Here is a 19,896-nt window from a genome sequence, read left to right on the forward strand (position 1 = left end):
GTTGACTTGCCCCGTGCAAGTGTCTTGGCAATGGTGGTGCCTTTTGGCAGTGCCAATGGTCTTGCCAGCTGTTTTGGGCAGCGTTTGAGAGCTGACGGGACACCTAGCTGGTAGGCATTGCCTAGTAAAGAAGAAAACCCCCTGAAAATTGGCTTAGGAGGGACACGTGTATCCCTTTGGTGTCCTCCCTTTGGAGAAGCGTGGAGTCCAAACAGCTTAAGAGTCAAGCGCTGCTTCTCCACGGCCATGTGTTGGTGTATGTCTGTCCTTGTTGCCAGGCTGTGGCACATCTGTGGGATGGCAAAAGGTTGTAGTTCTCTGCAGATATATTGGACAAGGGGAGAGGAGCCAAATACTGATGCTGGGGACAGCGGAACAATTGAGAGCCCTGTAAGCAGAGGGCTCTTGGCCATAACCTAAGAGTATCTGGGTGGTCGCCTGTGTACCTGCCTAAAACTCTGCTTCTCGGCCTTTTCCTGAGCTCTGCTGATGGTTTCTAGCTGGTGCCTACTTACTCATGTTGGTGTGCTAAGTTCCTTCCTCTCAATCTTTTCTAAAGCGTTCTTGGTTTTGTATCTTCCTCAGTTAAAACTTCTACATCCCGGAGCACTGTGTGGCACTTCTCATTTCCAGGGACCAGCAGCGCAAGGATCCTGTCTTAGCCATCTGCTTCAAAAATAGGTCTTTTGGGAAACTACTTGTGGCTGAAGCGTAAACGTGTGAAAGAGAAAAGGTTTTTCTTACAGCTTATTCGATTCTCTGCCTGATCTCCTGGTCTGAGGCACTCTCCATGTTCTGGCACACCATGAACGTGCCTTTTCGCACGGGGAGGGTGCATGCTAATTCACAAAAGATCAAACTTTGATTGCTTTGTGATTTGAGGAATTTGGGAGCTGGAGGGAGATAATCCCTGATGCTGGAAATTAAAAGCTTGGCTATTAGCTTACTGCCTTTACAGCTCTTCAGAAAAATTGTCTGTGCTTGATGGAGTAATACTTTTGTGTGGTGTTTCACCAGATGAGGGATGCAGACTCTGAACTCTTGTTTTCCAGGAGATAAGCAGGGTACAGTAGGAGTTCCTGCTCAGGAGGATTCTGCTTGTGCACAGTTAAAGTTCTCTTGAAGTGGGGAATGCGTGCTGCAACTGTAGAACCAGAAGAATCTGTAGAATCGCACCTGAAAATAGTCAACTGCCAAAATAACTGACTTTGGCTGTTAGTTCAAAGAATTTTTTTTTAAACTTATGTCTGCCTATTCCTATTTAGGAGAAAGCACGAAGAGACTCTCTTCCAAGGTAAAGAAACAAAAATTGTAAGTGGTTCTGAAGGTTTCCGCTTCCTGCCTGGTATTAGTAAGCTAGGTCAATCTCTGAAGGAGCACGTTGAGTAAGTTATGTGAGTGTACTACCCTGGCGAAGTGCATTTGACCTGTTTACTTTAGCTGAACTTTTTCAGAGCCACTGAGGAAGTAGCTGGTGTTTGAACAAGCCCATTGTATAAAAATCATGGCAGGACATACTTGATTTTTACCATTCCTGTGCCGCTTTGGTGTGCGTGTGGAAACTGGTGAAATAGTTACTGTGTGGTGAGGTACTTCACTCCGGATAACTTCCTTTTAGGGTTTTTCTTTGGTTTTCTGAGCTGAGGCAGCATGGGTTGTTGTTGGTAGACTCCCATTGCTGCTTGGCTTGAGAAACCCAACAAACTCAAACAAGTTCTGGTGCTTTGAGTTTCTTTGGGTATTTAATACTTGTCCCAAGCGATGCTTTTTGAGATACAGGGGTGTATAGACACTGAAATCAGGACAGGCACGGTTACGTGTGCGTTGCTCTTGGCTTAGGCAGTTCCCATTCCCTCCTTGCATGGGTACTGCTGTTTGCAGGGCCAAATAATGAGTGGGGTCAGTGAACTCTCTGATGAAACGTGCCTCCTCTCTACTCTTATCAGTCAGCCCACTGTTTGACCCTGCGAACAGTTGCTTTGCTCCATTTGCCAGAAGCGATGGTGGTTCAATTGCTCAGCTCTGTACTGTCAGCAAAAGAAACGCATGTGTGTGTATACACCTGAAGATAATGGTTTTGTGGCCTGTTTTGGGTGCAAATTCAACTCTTTCAAGAGCTCTGGAGAGTTTTTTTCAAAACTTTGGTCTCCTCTGCAGCTGATAACTTTGGATTGCATGTGTTCTTGTGTAACAAAACACAAATGCAATCAGCATTCCTTTGTCTGGCAGATAGAAATGTGGAGAGGGATTAGTGGAAAGCAGGAGAATTCACGTGAGTAAACAGTCTCCCTTGCACTGAGCTTTCCTGCATGGGAAGAATAATTTATTTTTAAGTTAACTCTTAAAAATCTACCTCCCAGTCAGGCTCGGGGATCTGAGAAATAGGGAGGTAGAAGGAATGGTCTGGAAAGAGGAGGAGTTGCGGAGCTCTTCAGGGAAGAGGGGAGTACGTGTGGGAGAGCCACGTCTCGGGGGAATAACCAAAGGAGAAACCTCCCAAGGCCTGAGGAGGTTTGACTCCAGAATAGGTGCTCAGAAGTGACAGAGCTTCGCTCATCAGTGTATATTAAAACTAGGCTGAACAGCAATTTTTAATAAGAAGATAGGACGAAGAACACTCCAACATTTAGTTAGCTTGTCAACCTAGTTAGCGTTCTCCTTCTGCATTCCTCTACGCCCGAATAAATGATCCCAGTAGATGCTGGTAATGTGGAGTTTGGTTTTGTGTGAAGCGGAAGGCCTTTGGGGTCAAAACCCACCTAGTATGCATACAGGAAAATAATAATTTCTAATTACTATGAAGATCTGATGAACAAATGTGTCTGCCATCTCTGTTTTGGTAGTTAGTAATACTTCTGTGACAACTGAAAGGCTATCTGGGCAAAGTGAGGAATTATTCTTTGATTTATACATATTTTATATAGGCATTAGCATTTTCCGTAATAACCCTTCTTCTCTTTATTGTATTTGGTAAAATGATGTGTTTGAAACTTCCTTATTTGTATTAAGAGCTGAAATGGATACTTGAAAATGTACTCTGCTGTATTTTTATGTTGGATGATGACAGTTGATAGTAAGTGTAGTTTTGTATGACCGTAAAGATCAAGTATGACAGGTCTTGGACTATTGCGGTTTAGAAATGTAAGACACTTTGCCTTCAGGTGGAATTCTGTATTGAGGTACTGGAAATGGCTTCGGAGATTGTATAGAAACTGGCACAACGCTTGAGAAACTGGTAAAATAACTTGCTTCTTGGCTGGCTTTCTTAATTTCCGAACCTCTCATCTACTCTGTGCCATTACTGTTTAGCACTGCTAGTTATTTTTTAGCTGGGATGATAGCTTCTAGGAGGACAACAGAGCACGAAGACTGGGAGTTGTCTTTAGGGATGCTGGGATGGCTGATACTGAAACTACCTGGGGTGAGGGTGCTTGGAGATATTTGGGATCTCTGTCATCCTCACGTACCACGGCGTAATTCCCCTGACCGGTGTCCTGTTATCACTTGCTAGGCTATCTCCGCAGGCTGGTAGCGCTGTGATGTGGAAGAGGCTGGGTGCCAGACTTTTCAGTACACTTAATTACGCTAATGACTGGCAGATAATTATTCATATTGCTAGCCTTTGCATCAGTTGTAAAGCAGGACTGATTAGGTGGGGTTTTTTCTCTTGCAGAAGTCCAGTGTCTGATGACAGATAGTAATATCTTAGAAAGGAACAAGGGATGTGCTTGTCAGCTAGCACACAGTCCATCGAACACAAAACTGCGCATCCAGGTTTGTTTCCTAGTCCCTACCGAAAGGGAGATGCTCCAGGTGCTTCAGAGGGTCTTGCATGTACTTGCTGCTTTAACTGAACTGGTTTGGAAACACTTCTGATTAAATGAGGCGAGTCTTCAAAGCTCTTAAATGGGAAAATGGTAAAGAAGTTGGAGCTTTCCTGTTCTCCCCAACTGCTGTATGACTTGTGTTTTGTTATTTTTGTATTGAATCCCAACAGAGTATTTTCTCTTAACTCGAGGGAGCTCAGGTAGCTGGTTAAAAAGAGTTGATTAAAAATTAGAGACTGCAATTACAATTTTAGATATGTCTTGTTAAAGGATGGGAATGAGAACGAACAAGAGAATTGTTAAACTCTTCATGTCTCCAGAATATCCTTTCTTCAAAGGTGGCTTCTGCGGAGGCCTCGGAGGAAAAAGTTTTGGGGTATAAACAGACAAAATTACTTCTTATAGCGGAAATCCCGGCTCATAAAATAGGATGCTGCCGGGGCTCTATGTTGTTGGCTAAGTAAGTAAAACTAAGTAAGACTAAATGAGCAGAGTGTGGTAAATAAACTGCAAAGTCATCATTAAAGAATGGGCCTGAGCTAGAAGAGGCTTGTTGGGAAAAGGATGCTGGCAGATTTTCCTAGCGCAGATAGAGCTTCTGCCAGCAGAAAAGAAGTGCTTTTGCAGGTATAGCTGCTTTTGTGCAGGGAAGTGATACAAGCTATAACCACATCTGCTCTGGGGCTTTTGCCAATGTAAAGATGTTGCCAAAGATTACATCCCCAAGACGCTGCTGCATTGGCAATGATTTTCCTGGGCCTGTATAGTTTAAGAGTGTTTAGATGGCTAAATTATTGGGTTTTTTCCTTGATCGAGAGTTGTACACTAAGGCATAGGCATCACTGGGGTAGATTTACTACCTCTCAAGGTGACATCATGTGTACAAAACATTTTGCCAGTAAATACTTCAAAGGGTTAAGCTCTTCCTGTTTTGTATTGCACTGCAATTTGGCAAGACATCAGTCTTTCTGCTGAATGATGCAGAGATGGTATGTGGGCAGGATCTGCTGTCAGAAAATGAGAAGGTGGCGGTAAGAACTGGGATCCAGTTGTGGAGCTGGATTGCTGAATGGGGGCACTCATTAAATCTATGCTGAGCGGTGACTGCTGTGATGTCATACAGCATGGTGCACCCAAATTCTCCCTTTAGCCAGCTATGTGCAACCTGGGGCCTTTGTGCAGTGATGGGGAGATGAAATCAGCTCAAGGGAGGTGTTTTTTTTTTCTTTCCTAAAGTACTGCATAGTGTGGTGATGCTTCGGTGAGTGGGTAAAACTTCTCTCGGTCTGAGTGAAGTGTGCCAGAGAGGGAATGGTTCGTTAAAGTGGGTGCTGCTTTGAGGAAGGGACAAAATCAGAAGCAATAAATGACAGAGAAGTGAAGAGAGATACCTAGTGCTTGGATGCTCACCAAACTGAGGCCTGGAGGAGAAAGATAAGATGGAAGAATGTTAAGGATTTTTTTTTCTCCATAAAAATTCTCTAATGCTCTCATAGAGCGTCACCGGCCAAAAATTCTTCAACAACTGTGCTTCTCATCAGTCACGTTGTCTCTGAAGGGGTGTTAACAGTTGCATGCCACTGGTGACCCTGTATCAAAATATATTTGAGCTAATCTGGCTCATGGAAGAAGTTATCATGCTGTAGCATTTTCTTCTCCCCGTCTGTGTATTTGTGGGAAAATGTTAATTACAATGTTCTGAAGTAGAAGTCTGGAATCAGGACACAGCTGCACAGGCATGTTATTTTAAGATTTGTGCATAGTGAGTGTTTCCCCCTGCCAAGTTACCTGTGAGTCGGAGAGCTCTGACTTTGGCTGCAGGAGGTAGCCTGTCCTTTTGCTCTCATTCTTGTCAGAAGAGGAAAACGCTGTGCAGTCAAGCACCGCAATAACTGCTGGGTGAGAAGAACTGTGTGTTTGTGCTGGCAGCGCACTTTGAGCTAAAGCTCTGTTCACAGTCAGGTGTTATCCTGGAAACAACTGGTTTTGAGGAATCATCTCAATGGCAGTTGTCTTGAGGTGATGTACAATTTGGCTGGATTATCTTCTGTGATGAACATCTCATCTGTCTTTGTGTTTGAGCATACTGTGATACAATAGATGTTCTTCATTAATGCCCAGTAACAAAAGCAGGTGGGAGACAGATCACCCGACAATTTGAGACTTAACCAGCATTTGGGAGACGTATTTATGCTGAACATCCTTGGGATCCAATCCTCTGCTTGCGCACTATCTAAAGAGGACACTCTTTCTTTAATCGCTGTCTGGAAGGACCTTTGAGACCAGGAAAAGGGCAATTTGAGAGACCTTTCCAGAGAACTTACAAAACTTAATCTGCAAAATCAAGTAGTTGTTTTCTTGGCGCATATTTGAGCCTACTGACAAACCTGCTGTGGAAATTGTCTATGGAACAAGGACACAAGTTATTGCGAATTTGCCCTTCCCAGTATTGCCATGATGTTGGGTGTCACAAAAATATTCTCATCCTCTCAGAGTTTGCCTGATTTCTTTTACGCACTTCAAGTATGCTATGGTATCGTTATTTCTTCAAGTTATCCTACGGGAAAAAAAAGAAGTCTTTTAACATCACAAAATACTCAGAGGATACGCTTCTAGGAATGACTTTGCAGGTGTGTGTTGTCTTTTTTTTTTTTTTTTTTTTAAAATGGAATAGATCTTTTTTTGGTCAGATACTGTTCTGTTACCGCCGATCTTCGTGCATGCAGCATGATAACAGATCTTCAGGAATGAAGCGATGGTTTGGCCTTTTTGAAGAGGACACACAGTATGCTGCTGTATATTGTGCTGTAAGATATTTTTCTGTACAAGCGCCATCAAAAAAGCAAATTCTCAAAACCATTCTGTGTGGCTGTAAGACTCTTGCGCAGTACAGATTTTTTACTAAGGTGATGCTCAACTTCTGATACCTCCGCTGATCTACTAATAGCATCCTCCTAAGACTTACTGCCCATCCAGTGCCTTTTGACCAGGTGATGCCCTTGAACGTGCTTAAAGCAGCAAAAGTGAAGTTCTGTTATCCTAAGGGCATGCAAAATCCGCGGAGAAATCCCAGCTACTGCTGACCACCAGGTAGTTCACTGGCCAGGGTTGACCTGTTCTTTATATTGCATGAGCTGCTGGAAACCAAAGCTAGCCAAGACAGCAGTTTTGCTACTTGATGGGGAGAAACAGTGCCAGTTTTCTACAGATACATCAAGCCCATGAAACGAGTACAGCCCTGTGGGTGAATCTGGCAATGTACAGTGGTGACTGTGGTGAAAGAGTGAAATTAATGTACCGATACGTATTTGAATGAAGACAAAGAAGCAGGGAAAGCTTTTTTTTTTTTTTTTGAAACACCTTAAGACATCTACAAAATCGTTTAAAGGAAAAAATAGTTGTGCAGTTCCTCTTTCAGGTTTATTCCTTTACCACCTGTTCCTGCCTGCAAACAGGACAGTTCCTGTAGCTCGCATCGACAGACCTGTACTTTCCCAGAAATACCCAGTTCATTCAGAAGTTGAGTCACTGAAGTCAACGTTCCCCTGAATCCCAAACGCGGTGCTTTCCGTGGGTTGTTTTCCTTTTATCAACTTGATGGGTAGCTGACCTGACATATGCCACTTCTAGTCTTTCCAACACTAACTAATAAAAGACTTTAATAATAAAAAAAAGTGTATTTCTGTCTTGGTTATGTTAAGGACACATCTTTGCAGAGATTGGCGGTATTCCCACAGTTTACTATCAAAATCTTCTGTTCGGTAGCCCAGCTGAATATAGGCGCTGCAATGATGATACAGCCGGGGCTGGGTCCTGCTCTGATGAGTAGCTGGACTACACTCCTGAGTAGCCACTTCCCTCAAGATCTGTCTTGCAAATGGAGAGAGCTTTTGGAAGAAAGATGACAAACCGTTGGTATTCATCATCTTGATAAGAAACAGTCTTTCTGGATGATGCTTTTTGGAGATGAAAGCTAAAGTTGCTGGTGGGATGATGGAGGAGGAATCTGGGACCTCTGTGAATTGTATCCTAATATGCTTTAAAACCTCTGTGACAAGAAGATTTGGGGAGTATGTTGACGTGGGAAGAACCCAACTTTGACGTGCCTCACATGTGACTCTCAGCAGTCTGATTTCACGAACAAATTTCTTGGAAGCAAGTCCCTGTTGTCCGAGTCATGCCAACTCAGCTGTCTGGCCACATGGTGATCCTGCTCTGGGTTAAAATAAACCAGCGACCCCCTTAACCCGGATCAGTTCCTCTATCTGGTTCTCTCACAGCTCTGCAAGCAGTCGTGCAGCAGCGTGCTCTGGAGCCAGCGCTTGCATGCACTTGTGGTGCTGCTGAAATAAGTACTTTCCAAGCTACTCCTTCATGGTCTGGAGCTCATGGGATGGAGCTTCTTTGGAGTAGGCTCTGAAGAGTATATTTTATTGCCCTGCCTAGTTACTGCCCTATTTTGAAGTAAAATAGTAATCCAAGTAGCTGTTACTTTATCTCACACGCCAAAATAGAGCTGGTGCATAGTTAGGCTGGTTTGGATTTCTGGAGTCTTCCTCGGTGTCTCTAAAATCTTTTGGAAGGAAGAGATTTCGTACCTGGGTCTGATCAGCCTGCGCTCTTGGGCTAAGCTGAGGGATTTTTGGTCCACATCGCCCGGTCCCTAAACTCCCCTGCCTTTGTTCAGCATTGTTTCTTTCTGTAAAAAAAGCATGCTTTCGCATTCCTCTTGAACCAACGTAATATATTTTTTTCAAGCCCTGCACTAGTGAGTTGTCGTGTTGGTTTGAGACAAGAGTGGAAATGATTGGGGATGCTTGTGGTCTGGAGAAAACCAACAGTCTTGCTGTTTGATGGAGTCTGATCTGTTTGTGGCATATGTACACAAACAGTGCAGTAAGTATCTGGCGGGACAAAATGAAATGTAACAGGGTGAAAGTTTTTCTAGTGTGGGTTCATGTACGATTGAAGGAGTAAAATGGAGCCTGGGGGTCTGGAAGTGTGTATAATGTCAAGAGGGAAGGGGGCTGAATTATGCTTTGTGGACATTGCTTGTGCGAGTAGCGCTCTGTGGATGAGCAGGGAAGGTGACTACATGTTGTGATTGGCAAACAGAGGTCTGTTACTGCTTTTTCTAAATATCCATCTGTTTATTTCATTGATTTCTCATCCTACCAGAAGCACTAGATGTTGACTGAAGGTTTGGCATGAAGGGGAAATGGGTCGTTACCAGGGACCTGGACTCTACCTGAGTGAACCTGCAGGTCCTTTATGTTCAGGATAGCCAAAACTCTTTTGGGGTCACGGATGGGGCTTTTAATATCACCTCGTCCACAGCCTGGTTGCTGTGCTGTGTACTGTTTTCTTCCTCTGCAATGGGAGATATTAAGGAGCTACTGAAATAGTGAATGGGAAGAATTATATGGAAATGATGCCATCACCTTCTCCTACTCTTTTAAGGCAAGTCTTTGCAAATTCATGAGTGGGAGGCAATGGGTTGAATAAACCCATTCTGAAACGTATTCTGGTACCCATGTGCTCCCACTCCAGTTCTCTCTCAGTACATCAGCTATAGTCGCTCAGTGGCAGCTCTGGAAACTATAGCTGTGGCTCGTGTTGCTTACAGATTTCCTGAGCTTTTGCTCGTACGTTGGGATTTCTTGTGGTGGGAGACACCAGGAGGAGGGAATTAAATGTATAAAATAAGGGTTAGCACCTCTCTATCCTGTCCTCAAACCATAGATCTCCTGGTATGGAAGAAAGCGTAGCTGAAATATTGGAAAATACCTTCCCTGGTTGTTGCCCGTACGCAGTTTTTAATTTGTGTTGAGTTGTTGGTGGAGCTTTTGCAGTCATCCAAGAGCAGCATGGCAAATCCATCCCGTCTTCTGTGATTTAGAAGTTTTACAGTGTGAATTCAATTTTTGCATTTCCAAATTTGATAATTCCTCCCAGAGTTGTTGCTTTAGTATTTTTTTCTGATTTTAAAAGCTTTGTTAGACAATGGATCTTTGTTGCAGCTCCTAATCATTAACCTGAAAACTTTCCAAAAGGCTCAGAGAAAATGTAAAGCAGCTGACTGCTTCATTTCTGTCTCTTGAACCAATTAACTGAAGTAATAGTTTTCTCCGAAGTTGCTTCTTATTATCTTCCTCTACTAAAAAAGTGTATGTTCATCAGAGCTAGAAACAACCGTAAAGTGCAGATAAGTTACTACAAACTGAGATCATAATATTAAGCTGCCAATGGCAGTAATTCAGTAAAAGTTAATTTTCAAAATTAAGAGATGATGTGTGAAGGGAAGTTAATGAGATGAAGAAAGATGTAGGAAGCTAAGGAGATGATGGACATTGAAGCTGAAGCCTACGTGTGCGTTACTGGGAAGTTACAGTGAAGTGGTAGATGCCCGCTGGAAGACAGCAACGAATGGTGGTAACTGGCAACGTCACAGGGAAGTAGCCTGGCTTCACGTGGAGTTGCTTGGAAATGCCAGTAGCAGGAAACAGGTAAATTTTGGGATGATTCAGAGCTGGGTGATTCAAAAAAGCCACTTACCAGGGCTTCAGTGGGGCTATAGGATGCAAATACCATGTCCTCAGTGGATGCATAGAGATGGAATTTAAATTGAAAGTGATTTTCTTGCTCATAAGAGGTGTTTGGAAGATGAGAAGCATCTGGGAATCGTGTGTTGTGCTGGTTTTATAAGCCAGGAGATGGCTGATGGCAGAAACGTACCTTGGTGCGATTCTCTCCCAAGCCTCAGGGGATGGCAGAGGAGGAGAGTATGGATGGGCGGTGGCAGACTGATCTGTTTAGCTGCTCTCCTCATCGTCTCACAACAGCCCTCTTATGTTCTGTCTGTAATCGAGCCAGGGAATATTAGATTACAGGAAAATTTTCCAGCAGCTTCTTGGAGTGTTCAGTTGGTGGTGTTTAAAAACTAGCAAGCTTGAAGGTACCTTCTTTAAGGGATCGCGTCCTCGGAGGTAGTCAACGCTTAGATCTCATATTCTCCATTTGGTTCCTGGGAATTTTATTAAGCTGCTCGGAATGAGTTTTTGTGCTTGTAAAATTTCCTGTAACTGTCTCCTGAAAGAATAGCTGTGAATGGATCTTTGCGAACAAAGGTCACCCAGTGCGCTTGCAAAACAACGCAAACCTTGCGATGACGGTCTTACTGTAACGTGATTCAGGCTAAAAGCTTGTCTAAAACACTTTCTTCTCTGTATGTTGATGTCTAAGGTTACCTGTATGGGGCTGGGAGAGATGCAAGTGAAGAGCAGCGGTGCTAGAACAGAGCAGATGATCTAGTTATTGCAGAATTTTGGGCCGATTTCCACTTCGTGCCCAGTCTGTTGCGTTAAGTTGCGCTTGTTCTGTGCCATGGATGGAGAAGGAGCTGTTGTCCTTCAGAAAGGAGTGTCAGTGTGCAAACCTGTTGGGTTTTTGAAGAAATTGAGGGCTTATGGGGGGTTTCAGCTCCTGCTGGTTGGTGGCACTTAATGCAATTGAAGTCCTGAGGTTTAGGGCATGCCTGCCTGCACACCACCTCTGTGACCTAGGAGAGCACTGGGGAAAAACATGCAGCACATCTGATCGATGCTGGTCTCCAGACCATCAGTGAGAGCTACAGCTGAGGCAAGTGAAAAATCTCTTTTAATTTATCAAGAAATCTTTGAAACCTTCTCATGGTGAGGTTGCTCTTACTCTACCTGCTAACGTAAAGTGTGATTTACAGATGTCTGAGGCTTAGGCAAAGCCAATGTTTCTGGAGTGTCTACCATGATTCAGGAATGCAAAAAACAATTATGTAGAAAACCTGGAAGCGATATTAAACTCGTATTGCTGTACCAAATCTGAAAAAGCCTCTGCTATTGGGATACAGGTGCTCCACTTGGGATGAAAACTGTTGAAATGTGAAGGCTGCCATGTTTAGAAAATGAAACCAGCTGTGAAATGGAAAGAAACAAAATGAAAAATATATAGACCGTGTCTCAAGGAGGTGGGAAAGGATTTTGCTGGAGAACTGAGCTTAAGTTGTTCTTAAGTGGTTTTTATCTGTAGTGAATGCTGAAATTGAAACAGGAGCTTACTTCCAGCATTGTGATGAGAAACTGAACTCTAAAATATCCTTTTCTTGGTAATAACTGCAAGAATTAACAACGCAGCTCATCCTGATGGATGCAAACATGAATGGATCGAGTACTGCAAACTGTCGTTCAGTAAATTATGCTACTTGGAAATTCTGATTTAAGCTAATGTCCTAATAATCTTTAATTTATAATTCATATATGCGTTTAAGTGCATTCAGGTTCCTCCTTCCAATTCATACTTCCTTATTTTGACAGCAAAAAGAATTCAATTCAGATATTAGTGATGAAACTTTCAATTCAATTAAGTTCTATTAAACTAAGGAGTTTTATTTCAATTAATAATGTTTTTTTGGAGAAGTCCAGACCTTCTCAGGGTTTCCCATCCCTCTATCTCCCACTCGCATTGGCGTGCCCGAGCATGGCAATGTAGGTAAGGATAAGAAATGTAAATTTACTCCAGTGAAAAGCAGTGGTGAAGTGGGGTCTCTTTGAAGCACATTTGGGACTTGGCTGCTTTGTTAGCCTAAAAAAAAAAAAATTTAAAAAAAAAATAAATCACTGCTGAAGGACTGGCTGTGTTTCTCTCTGAGCAGAGCTTTATTATGAATGTCTTGTTAGCGAGAGATAGTTGTGACAGCTTCTTTTAAAGTGCCCTGAGAATTTCCACAAAATGGCTGCTTTCCTCGGGTTTCGTTGCTATCTGGATATCAACAGGCTCGCTGCCCTGAGCTGTAGGCAATCTTCCTCGGCTTCAACATGTAAAATTTAATAGGTGGCTGTTGTAAATTAGATCTGCTGTTTCAGCTTTCATCAAACCACGTTTGGAGGAAAAGGGAATGTTTGAACGCGTTCGCTTTTTCCCTTGCTTGCTGTCTGTTTCTGGCTGTGTTACTTATTACAATTTTCCTTTGTAAACAGAAAATACCCTTTGCAAAAGCACGCTTCTCCCCGCTGCAGCTTCCAGCCTAAGTAGTAATCCCGTCTGAGCAGCATCGTAGCCTGCTCGTAACTAATCTTTGTGGTGTAAGAGTCGTAGATGTTAATCCTGTGTGCCAAACGAGAAGCCCATGCAGTTTCAGAACAGAAACTATAATATACTGCTGCTGGTGGTGGTTAAATATTCTGTTAATTTTCTCAGCTCTGGGCAGAGTGAGTGTCCAGAATGATTGCTGAGGGCTCGTACAGCAGCGGCAGGGTTGATTGAGGGTGTAGCAGAACTAGTGTCAAAACAGGGGTTGAAACATCAAATTATTTTGGTGTCGTTTAACCCCGTATGACCAAGTTACAGGACACAGCTGCTCTGCAGCTAACCTCTCATTGTGAGAGATTCTGTGATTTACTCCTCCAAAACTGCTCCCAAATAATTGTGAGGTAAATGTGTGCATGCAAGAAATTAATGCGGAGCAGCTGTTACCCGGTGCCTCGCCTTAAATTAGAACAATCCTTAATGCCAGAGGTTTTTGCATTTGTATTTAACCGTGATTTACATTATGCAAACCAAGCCTCTTAGCGCTGCATCCCTCCCTGTCTTCAGTCCTCCCTGCATAACGCAGGCTCAGGTCCTATTGCTGTCCATGCCGCGTACGAGGAAGAGCAAAGTTGTGTTAATCCTTGCCTTCTGTATTGGTGAAACAGCTAGTTAAGTTTTAAATGCTAGATCTTAAATGTGGCAAGCGGAGAAAGCGGGCGGCCTGGCTATTTCTGGTAGGAGTTTGTCATGCTGCTGGTGTTTACTTTTTTTTTCTTTAAATTAACATGTTGAACAAATACTCCTATAGCTAGAGGAAGCTAAAGCCCAACAAGTCAGTAAAAGCTACGCCTTGCACCATATTTGTGTTATGTTATGTTATAGCGAGCCAACAGCGCTGGTCTCTGAAGTATGATCCTGAATAACGTGTGGTTTCGTACACTGCTGTCGCAGTGAGAAAACAACTTTATTTTTGTGATGCTGGGATACTTGGGGAGGGGTCTGATGTCGAGAAACTCACCTTGGAAAGGTGCAGTGCCGCTTCGTTGGGAAAATGGAGAAGCCACAAAGGAAACAAGACCCTCTTCTTTCTCGTGGTCACTTGGCCTTTGGTAAGCGATGTTTGCTGGGTTTGCCTTGTGGCACATAATCACTGCAGACCACTTTAAAACCTTATTAATATGACATAACTTATCCTGCAGCGCAGGGAGAACCTGTCTGTCATCTTTAAAAAGAAAAGTCAGACAGAGACCACTACCTCTGTTGTCTCTTAGCCTCTTAAGCAATTAATAGGTGTTCCCAGAAGCCTTAATACAGTGGCCAAGTGGGCTGCTGTGGCAGAAGGCAGGACAAGACGCTCTTAATGCCGTTGTTTGAGAAGTTTAAGAAAATACTGTTTCTCTCTGCGTCCTCTTGGCAGATCTCTGAGCCCAGCGGAGAATCCTTGCATCTGAGAAGAGCTGCATGCTTTACTACCTGAAACTTGTTTGTAACTGTAGAGCACGGCAGGGGTGAGGGGCTCAAATGATGTGCTTTATAGATGTGAGAGTGCTGGAAGGATTACATGGAGAAACCTATACATGGGATCTGCTTGGTATATTTAGCAGGAGATTTCCCAGTTTGAGGCAAGACTTGTCCTAGAAAATGCAATTTTTTTAAAAAATAAAAGTTGTACTGACTATAGGAGCTGGTATCATAACCGAGGTAATCTAGAGATAGGATCAGATTGTTTACTAAGGTATGTTTTCATCTTTGATTGATTTGCTCTAGGAAGCGTGTGTGTTTAAGTGAGCTACTACGAGCTCCTTTAGGTACTGCTACACACTACAGATAGTATTATAGAAGATGATGTTGTGGAGACCCAAATACAAAGTAACCTAGAAAGATCAAAACCTAAAGCCCTGAAAGAGGCTGAAATCCTCCTCCCTGAAATTGCAGTAGCCTTTTGGCAAAGGAGACCCTTAAATTCCCGTACAGCTTCTTGGTGGCAGGACTGACTTGAAAGAATTCAACTAGTTGCTCCCCTCTGCCCGCAGTGCTGGCACAGGCTCTGTGCTGCTACGTGCTGGGCTGGATCAGGGATCGATGCTATCAGAAAGCTTTTTGTTGATTTCTTTTCTTTAAATGGGTTTCCGTGCTGGTTTAGCGTGATTCCCACACAGCTGCAGCAGCTTGAGCGGTGTTGGCCGGGCAGAGCACTTGTGGGCCCTGCTGTCAGGGCAGAAGGTGAGGATGCAGCTCCCTAGGAGATACAAACGTGCAAAGACCATCCTCTTGCTCAGAGAGCCTCTCACCCCTGCCTCGGGGTGTATACTCAGTGTATCCACATTGCATTTGCACAGTGAGGTGTATCAGCTTGCTCCTTTGGCCGAGATCTACAAAGAGAGGGGAAAATAATTCCGTCAGAGCAGCGAGCTAGTCCAGCTTGTCCCGGAGCTGTACAGTCACTGACTGCTTTGACGCAAGGAAATGGGTAAATCTGCCCAAAAGTGGGATCGCCCCTTTAGTAGTCGGCTGCAGCGCTGTTACCACAACCCTCCTGAAGGTCGGGGTGCTGCCTTGCTGTTTCACGGCCAGTCGCGTGTGGTTGTCAGCCAAGGACCTCGTTGTGTTATTACAATTAGGAGCTTGGATCCGTATCGCCTGGGAGACTTGCTCAAAGAGGGACTGGGGCCGTGTTTTCACAATACAGTGCGTTTGGCAATACCAGTTTCTGGTTTTTCTGCGCCGTACCATGTGGCAGATTTGCCGTCCCAGCTGTTTATGAGGCTCCACATGGACTGGATCAGGGAACTGGTCTAACCTTTGCAAAGCTGCTTTTGTTCACATGGGCTTTTTAAGCGGGAAAAAATTTCTTAATTTGGCCTTTAAACAAGCTGTGCTGGCATTAATAAGAGTAAGAACACACTGCAGAGGGAGAGGAGTGTCACTTTTTATATATAAACCACAAGACTAGTTCTTTGTGCTTAGATTTTGACCCTCGGGCTTTATCTCAGTGAATGTTTTGTTGGTGTCGCCGCTGAAAGATGTGGTCCCGCTTGTCCCCTCCTGCCCTCTCCCTTCTGCTAATGCAGCTGTTTGTGTGGTCAGGCAATCAAACAGATTGGGGAACTGATTCAGTGAAAAAACAACTTAAAGGAAAAGAAGAAAAAAAAAAAAAGAGTCTGTTTCCGAGTCAGTAATTGGCAGTGTTGCAGCGTAAGATGGCTGTACCAGCGTGGACTGGTGAGCGCAGGACATGCAAGCGTGCAGCTGAGGGTAAGGATGGGGGGGGGATCGCTGCTTTGGGTGGCAGCATTAATTTTTTGGCAGCTTCAAGTTGTAGCTATAGCCGGCGGGCTCAGAAAATCACATTGCTAGTTGATGTCCTACTTTTCAACAGCTTCAGAGTGTCCATTGAAAATTTGCCCTAAGGCAAACTTCCATTTTGGTGTCAAATGGCAAAGTACACATAGCTACTCTTGGGGTTCTCGCTGTTGCCTCCGTTGCATGTAAATGGTCCTCAAACCGAGCCGAGATGGTTTGGATTTAGGGAGCTAAAACACGGTTCTGGGGTGTAACAGAAGCCATATGGTTTGTTATGTTTCTCAGCTCATATAACCAAACCCTTGGCTGATGATAAAGATTTAGTTGGAAGAAAAACTCGTGTACAAATGAAAATCAGCTTTTATTTCTGGTCCTATTTCTGACCTTTGTAGGCTGCGTGTCTTTGCTTAGTTGGATAATATTTTCTGAATTGCGGGGTGCTTTGGGAACATTTGGGGACTTCAAAGGGCACCGTCATTGTACGCTGGCAGCCGGTTACGTTCTGGGAGAGTTTTCAGCCCCAGTGTTTTGGTGGTCAGGGCTGGCACAAACGAGGAATATTCTCATTCTGCAAATAGCGTGGAGCTTGTGGCAAAAATGGGTCAGAGGGATGCCAATTAGCCCTTCCTGCACTTTACGAACATCCTGGGTTTACGTTGCGTAAGTGTGCCGACGTGGAGATGTTGGCACGTGGGCGTCTGTTGTGGTAGCAGTAATGAACCTGTTCCTTAAGTCTTCAGCCACATTCTCATTTTATATAGTCATTTGCTTTATAGAGAGTTTTTTAAAAATTTTTTTCTCTCTGTCAAACTATTTTCCAGTGTATGTTACTTAACATAATCTGTGCAGACAGTACACATTATCAGACGCTGATTTCTCCATTTGCTTATTCAAAACTCTGCTTGGCGTTCTTATAGCAGTATACCAACTTAGACAAGCAGTTACTCAATTATTTTTTCTTTTTTTTTTTTTTTGTCTAGAATCCAGCGACTATTACTCGAATACTGCTTAGCCATTTCAACTGGGATAAAGAGAAGCTGATGGAGAGGTAAGCAGCCACCTTAGCACGCAGCCACATTTCACTTCAGACCTGCAAGAAATACTTATTATCAGATGAATGCGAGACTGGATGAATGCACAGTATGTGGCAGGAGGATCTGTTGTGTAAGCTTTAAATGTTCCCCCTTTAGCAGCCTTTACCAGCTAAGAGTGACTGTTTTAGTATTATTAATACCTGTTAGACTTCAGAGAAGTTTTGGAATTGAGTTGCCCCTTGGAGGAAGGGATGCCTTCTGATTTGAACATGTCCAGGCACAGGATTTTCACAGGCTTTGTAAAAAAGCAAGCAGGAAGAGGTTCCTGTTATCTCGCAACTGTTTCGGATTTGGATTTAGTTGCTCTTGCATGCATCTTCCCGACATATTTATTTGTTAGTCTTGCTGAGACTAAATTGTTCTTGACAGATAAAGGGTACTGGTAAAGTGCATCTGGCTCGACTTTGTCTTTTCAGCTCTAGGTTTTCTTTAGTGCATGTGGAAATAATGGCTTGAATTTTGCCTTTCCCCCCTCCTCAGAGCATTTTATGGTTACTTCTCATCTTTGATTCTCTGCTCTTGAGGACTTAGTGGTTGTTAAGGTCTTTGCTGGTGGAAGGAAGATGAGGGCAGAAGTGCTCTGAGCCTGGTAAGGTTGGTTATTTGCCCTTCTCTCGGTTACCATTTCCTTTGTCCGATGATCAGGGTATGAGAAGATGGTCTGTAAAACCGTGTGCAGAAACAGCTGTTGGTAGTACTATTGGATCAATGAATGCCGGCTAACAGCCCGTAGGTGCTCTGTGCTGGGGGCTGAGCCCGTGTGGTTGGGTGCTCTTTTGCACAGGGTGCCAGTGTGGAGGAGCAGTGCATTTTCAGTCTGCTAGGAGATAGTTTTGGAGCTTAAATATTTCCGCTCTCCTGGGAAAATGGATGTAGGACACCTTTAACCCCCTTTGTGTAACACTTTCAGTTAGTGATGGCACTCAGGTATCTCTTATATTTTGTTTGGCCTAGATTTTTATTTTTTTTTCCCCTGAAGTGATTGTATTTTTTAAAGCTTTCTAGTCTTTGCTTTATTTTCCTGAGACTGACCTCTTTGAGCTAATGTTGGAAGTATGGAAGCTTTGTGTTACAAATACAGTCACATTGAGGCTATTTAACTCTGACTACAACTGCTAAGCATTCTGATTTAGTTCCTTCTCTATAACGTGCATCTGTTCACGTCTTCGTATTTGATTTCTCTTGGTTCTTTTGGTCAGGCTAAAGTTCACTCTCCTTGGCTACCTCCATCTCACTTTGAGATACCTCTACGAAGTGTACGGCAATGTCATCCCTTTATTCAGTAGGCTTTTTCCCTTCTCACTGAAAGCTTCTTTGTGAAGGCTGCCATCAATTTAATAAAAAAAAAATAATTGGGCTGTGGATTTTTTTTCAAAGGGGGGGTGTCAGCCACTTCTATGTGAAGTGCTATTGTTAAGGCTTTTACAATTTCCAACCAAAACACTTCAAGTACATGTAAATATTTACAAAGTCCACAGGTAAACATTTACTCTTGGTACATACTCATTAAAATACTTATCTTAATTCTATAGGATTAGCCCTGTGAGTAATGCAATATGTGACCCTTGCTTATGCAGACCTATTGCACACTGGTCACAGTTTTGCTGCTGATGTCCTGTTGTATTAGAAAACCATTAAAACATTTTTTTCTCTCAAGTAGCCGGTGCTGTTTTCTGTCACTTCTTCACCAAATAGCTTCCACGAAGCCCTCTGCAGCGCTCCGCTGTGCTTAAACCAGGAGCAGGAGGCTCAGAGCTGGTTCTTAGTGTTCAAGTTGATTTTTGTCGTTGCTGCAGTTATAGGTGAAGGCAAGAGTGGGAGGCAGGTGGTCATTTCAGTAGCCAGGATGCAAAACAAATAGGTTTTAAATGAGTAACAGAGCTGGAAATGATGCCGTGAGCTAGCTACACATTGCATCTTTTTGCTAAAATCAAGGTGGTTCTCGTTTAGATGAACATAAGCTGATTAAGCCCAAATTTAGGCTTGGATATTCTTCCGAGAGAGATCACTTTTGAGACTTGTTTGGCTTTGTGTGTGTCCAGCAAATCTTATTGCAGCACTGTGCTAGTGTAAACGAGCTCAAAAACACTGAGAAGCATTCACATGAGGTAGAGGGGCAAGCTCTTCTCAGGCACAGAGTTTAAATTTAAACATTATTTCTTTTAATGGAAAAAAACCCCTCCAAATCTTACATTTTACTGTGTCTTCAATGTGTGACCCAAAAAACCTCTTGTGTCTGAAACCCCCAAGATTTCCCAGGAAATTGCTGTCATTGCCTGCGGTCTGGGTGGGTTTAACGCTTGCTAAGAGGTAATATTTGGGTGCAGTTTTTGGTGCTTAATTTCACACCAAGTCAGAGCTTGAACTCAGTTGCTTAATGGTGTATATTTACAGTACCTAGCCAGTGTCTGCTTTACCTTTAGCTCATCGTGAGTCAGCATGACCCAACAGGCAGCCTTATCAAACTTTGCCTGTAGTAAAGCAGATTAAACCAAGTGGCTTTTTTTTTTTTTTTTGATAAGTGTTGAGTTTGATGAGGGCTGAGTTCATGAGATGAAAATTTCCACGTTTTAAACCACGAAAACCTCTTTGTCGCTTTTTGGTATTGT

The 19,896-nt window shown here is 43.3% G+C and overlaps 1 protein-coding gene across 4 annotated transcripts in view; it reads left to right on the top strand.

Moving 5' to 3' along the window:
* ARIH1 (ariadne RBR E3 ubiquitin protein ligase 1) overlaps positions 1 to 19,896 on the top strand; it is a 57,260-nt gene that overhangs the window by 7,847 nt on the left and 29,517 nt on the right. For all 4 annotated transcript variants that reach the window (XM_054837538.1, XM_054837539.1, XM_054837540.1 and 1 more), the window contains exon 2: positions 17,174 to 17,241. In XM_054837538.1, the coding sequence (XP_054693513.1) occupies positions 17,174 to 17,241 (68 nt within the window). The remainder of the gene's footprint in view (positions 1 to 17,173; positions 17,242 to 19,896) is intronic.

The sequence above is a fragment of the Grus americana genome, chromosome 10 (genome assembly GCF_028858705.1).
Source record: "Grus americana isolate bGruAme1 chromosome 10, bGruAme1.mat, whole genome shotgun sequence".
NCBI classification, from domain to species: domain Eukaryota; kingdom Metazoa; phylum Chordata; class Aves; order Gruiformes; family Gruidae; genus Grus; species Grus americana.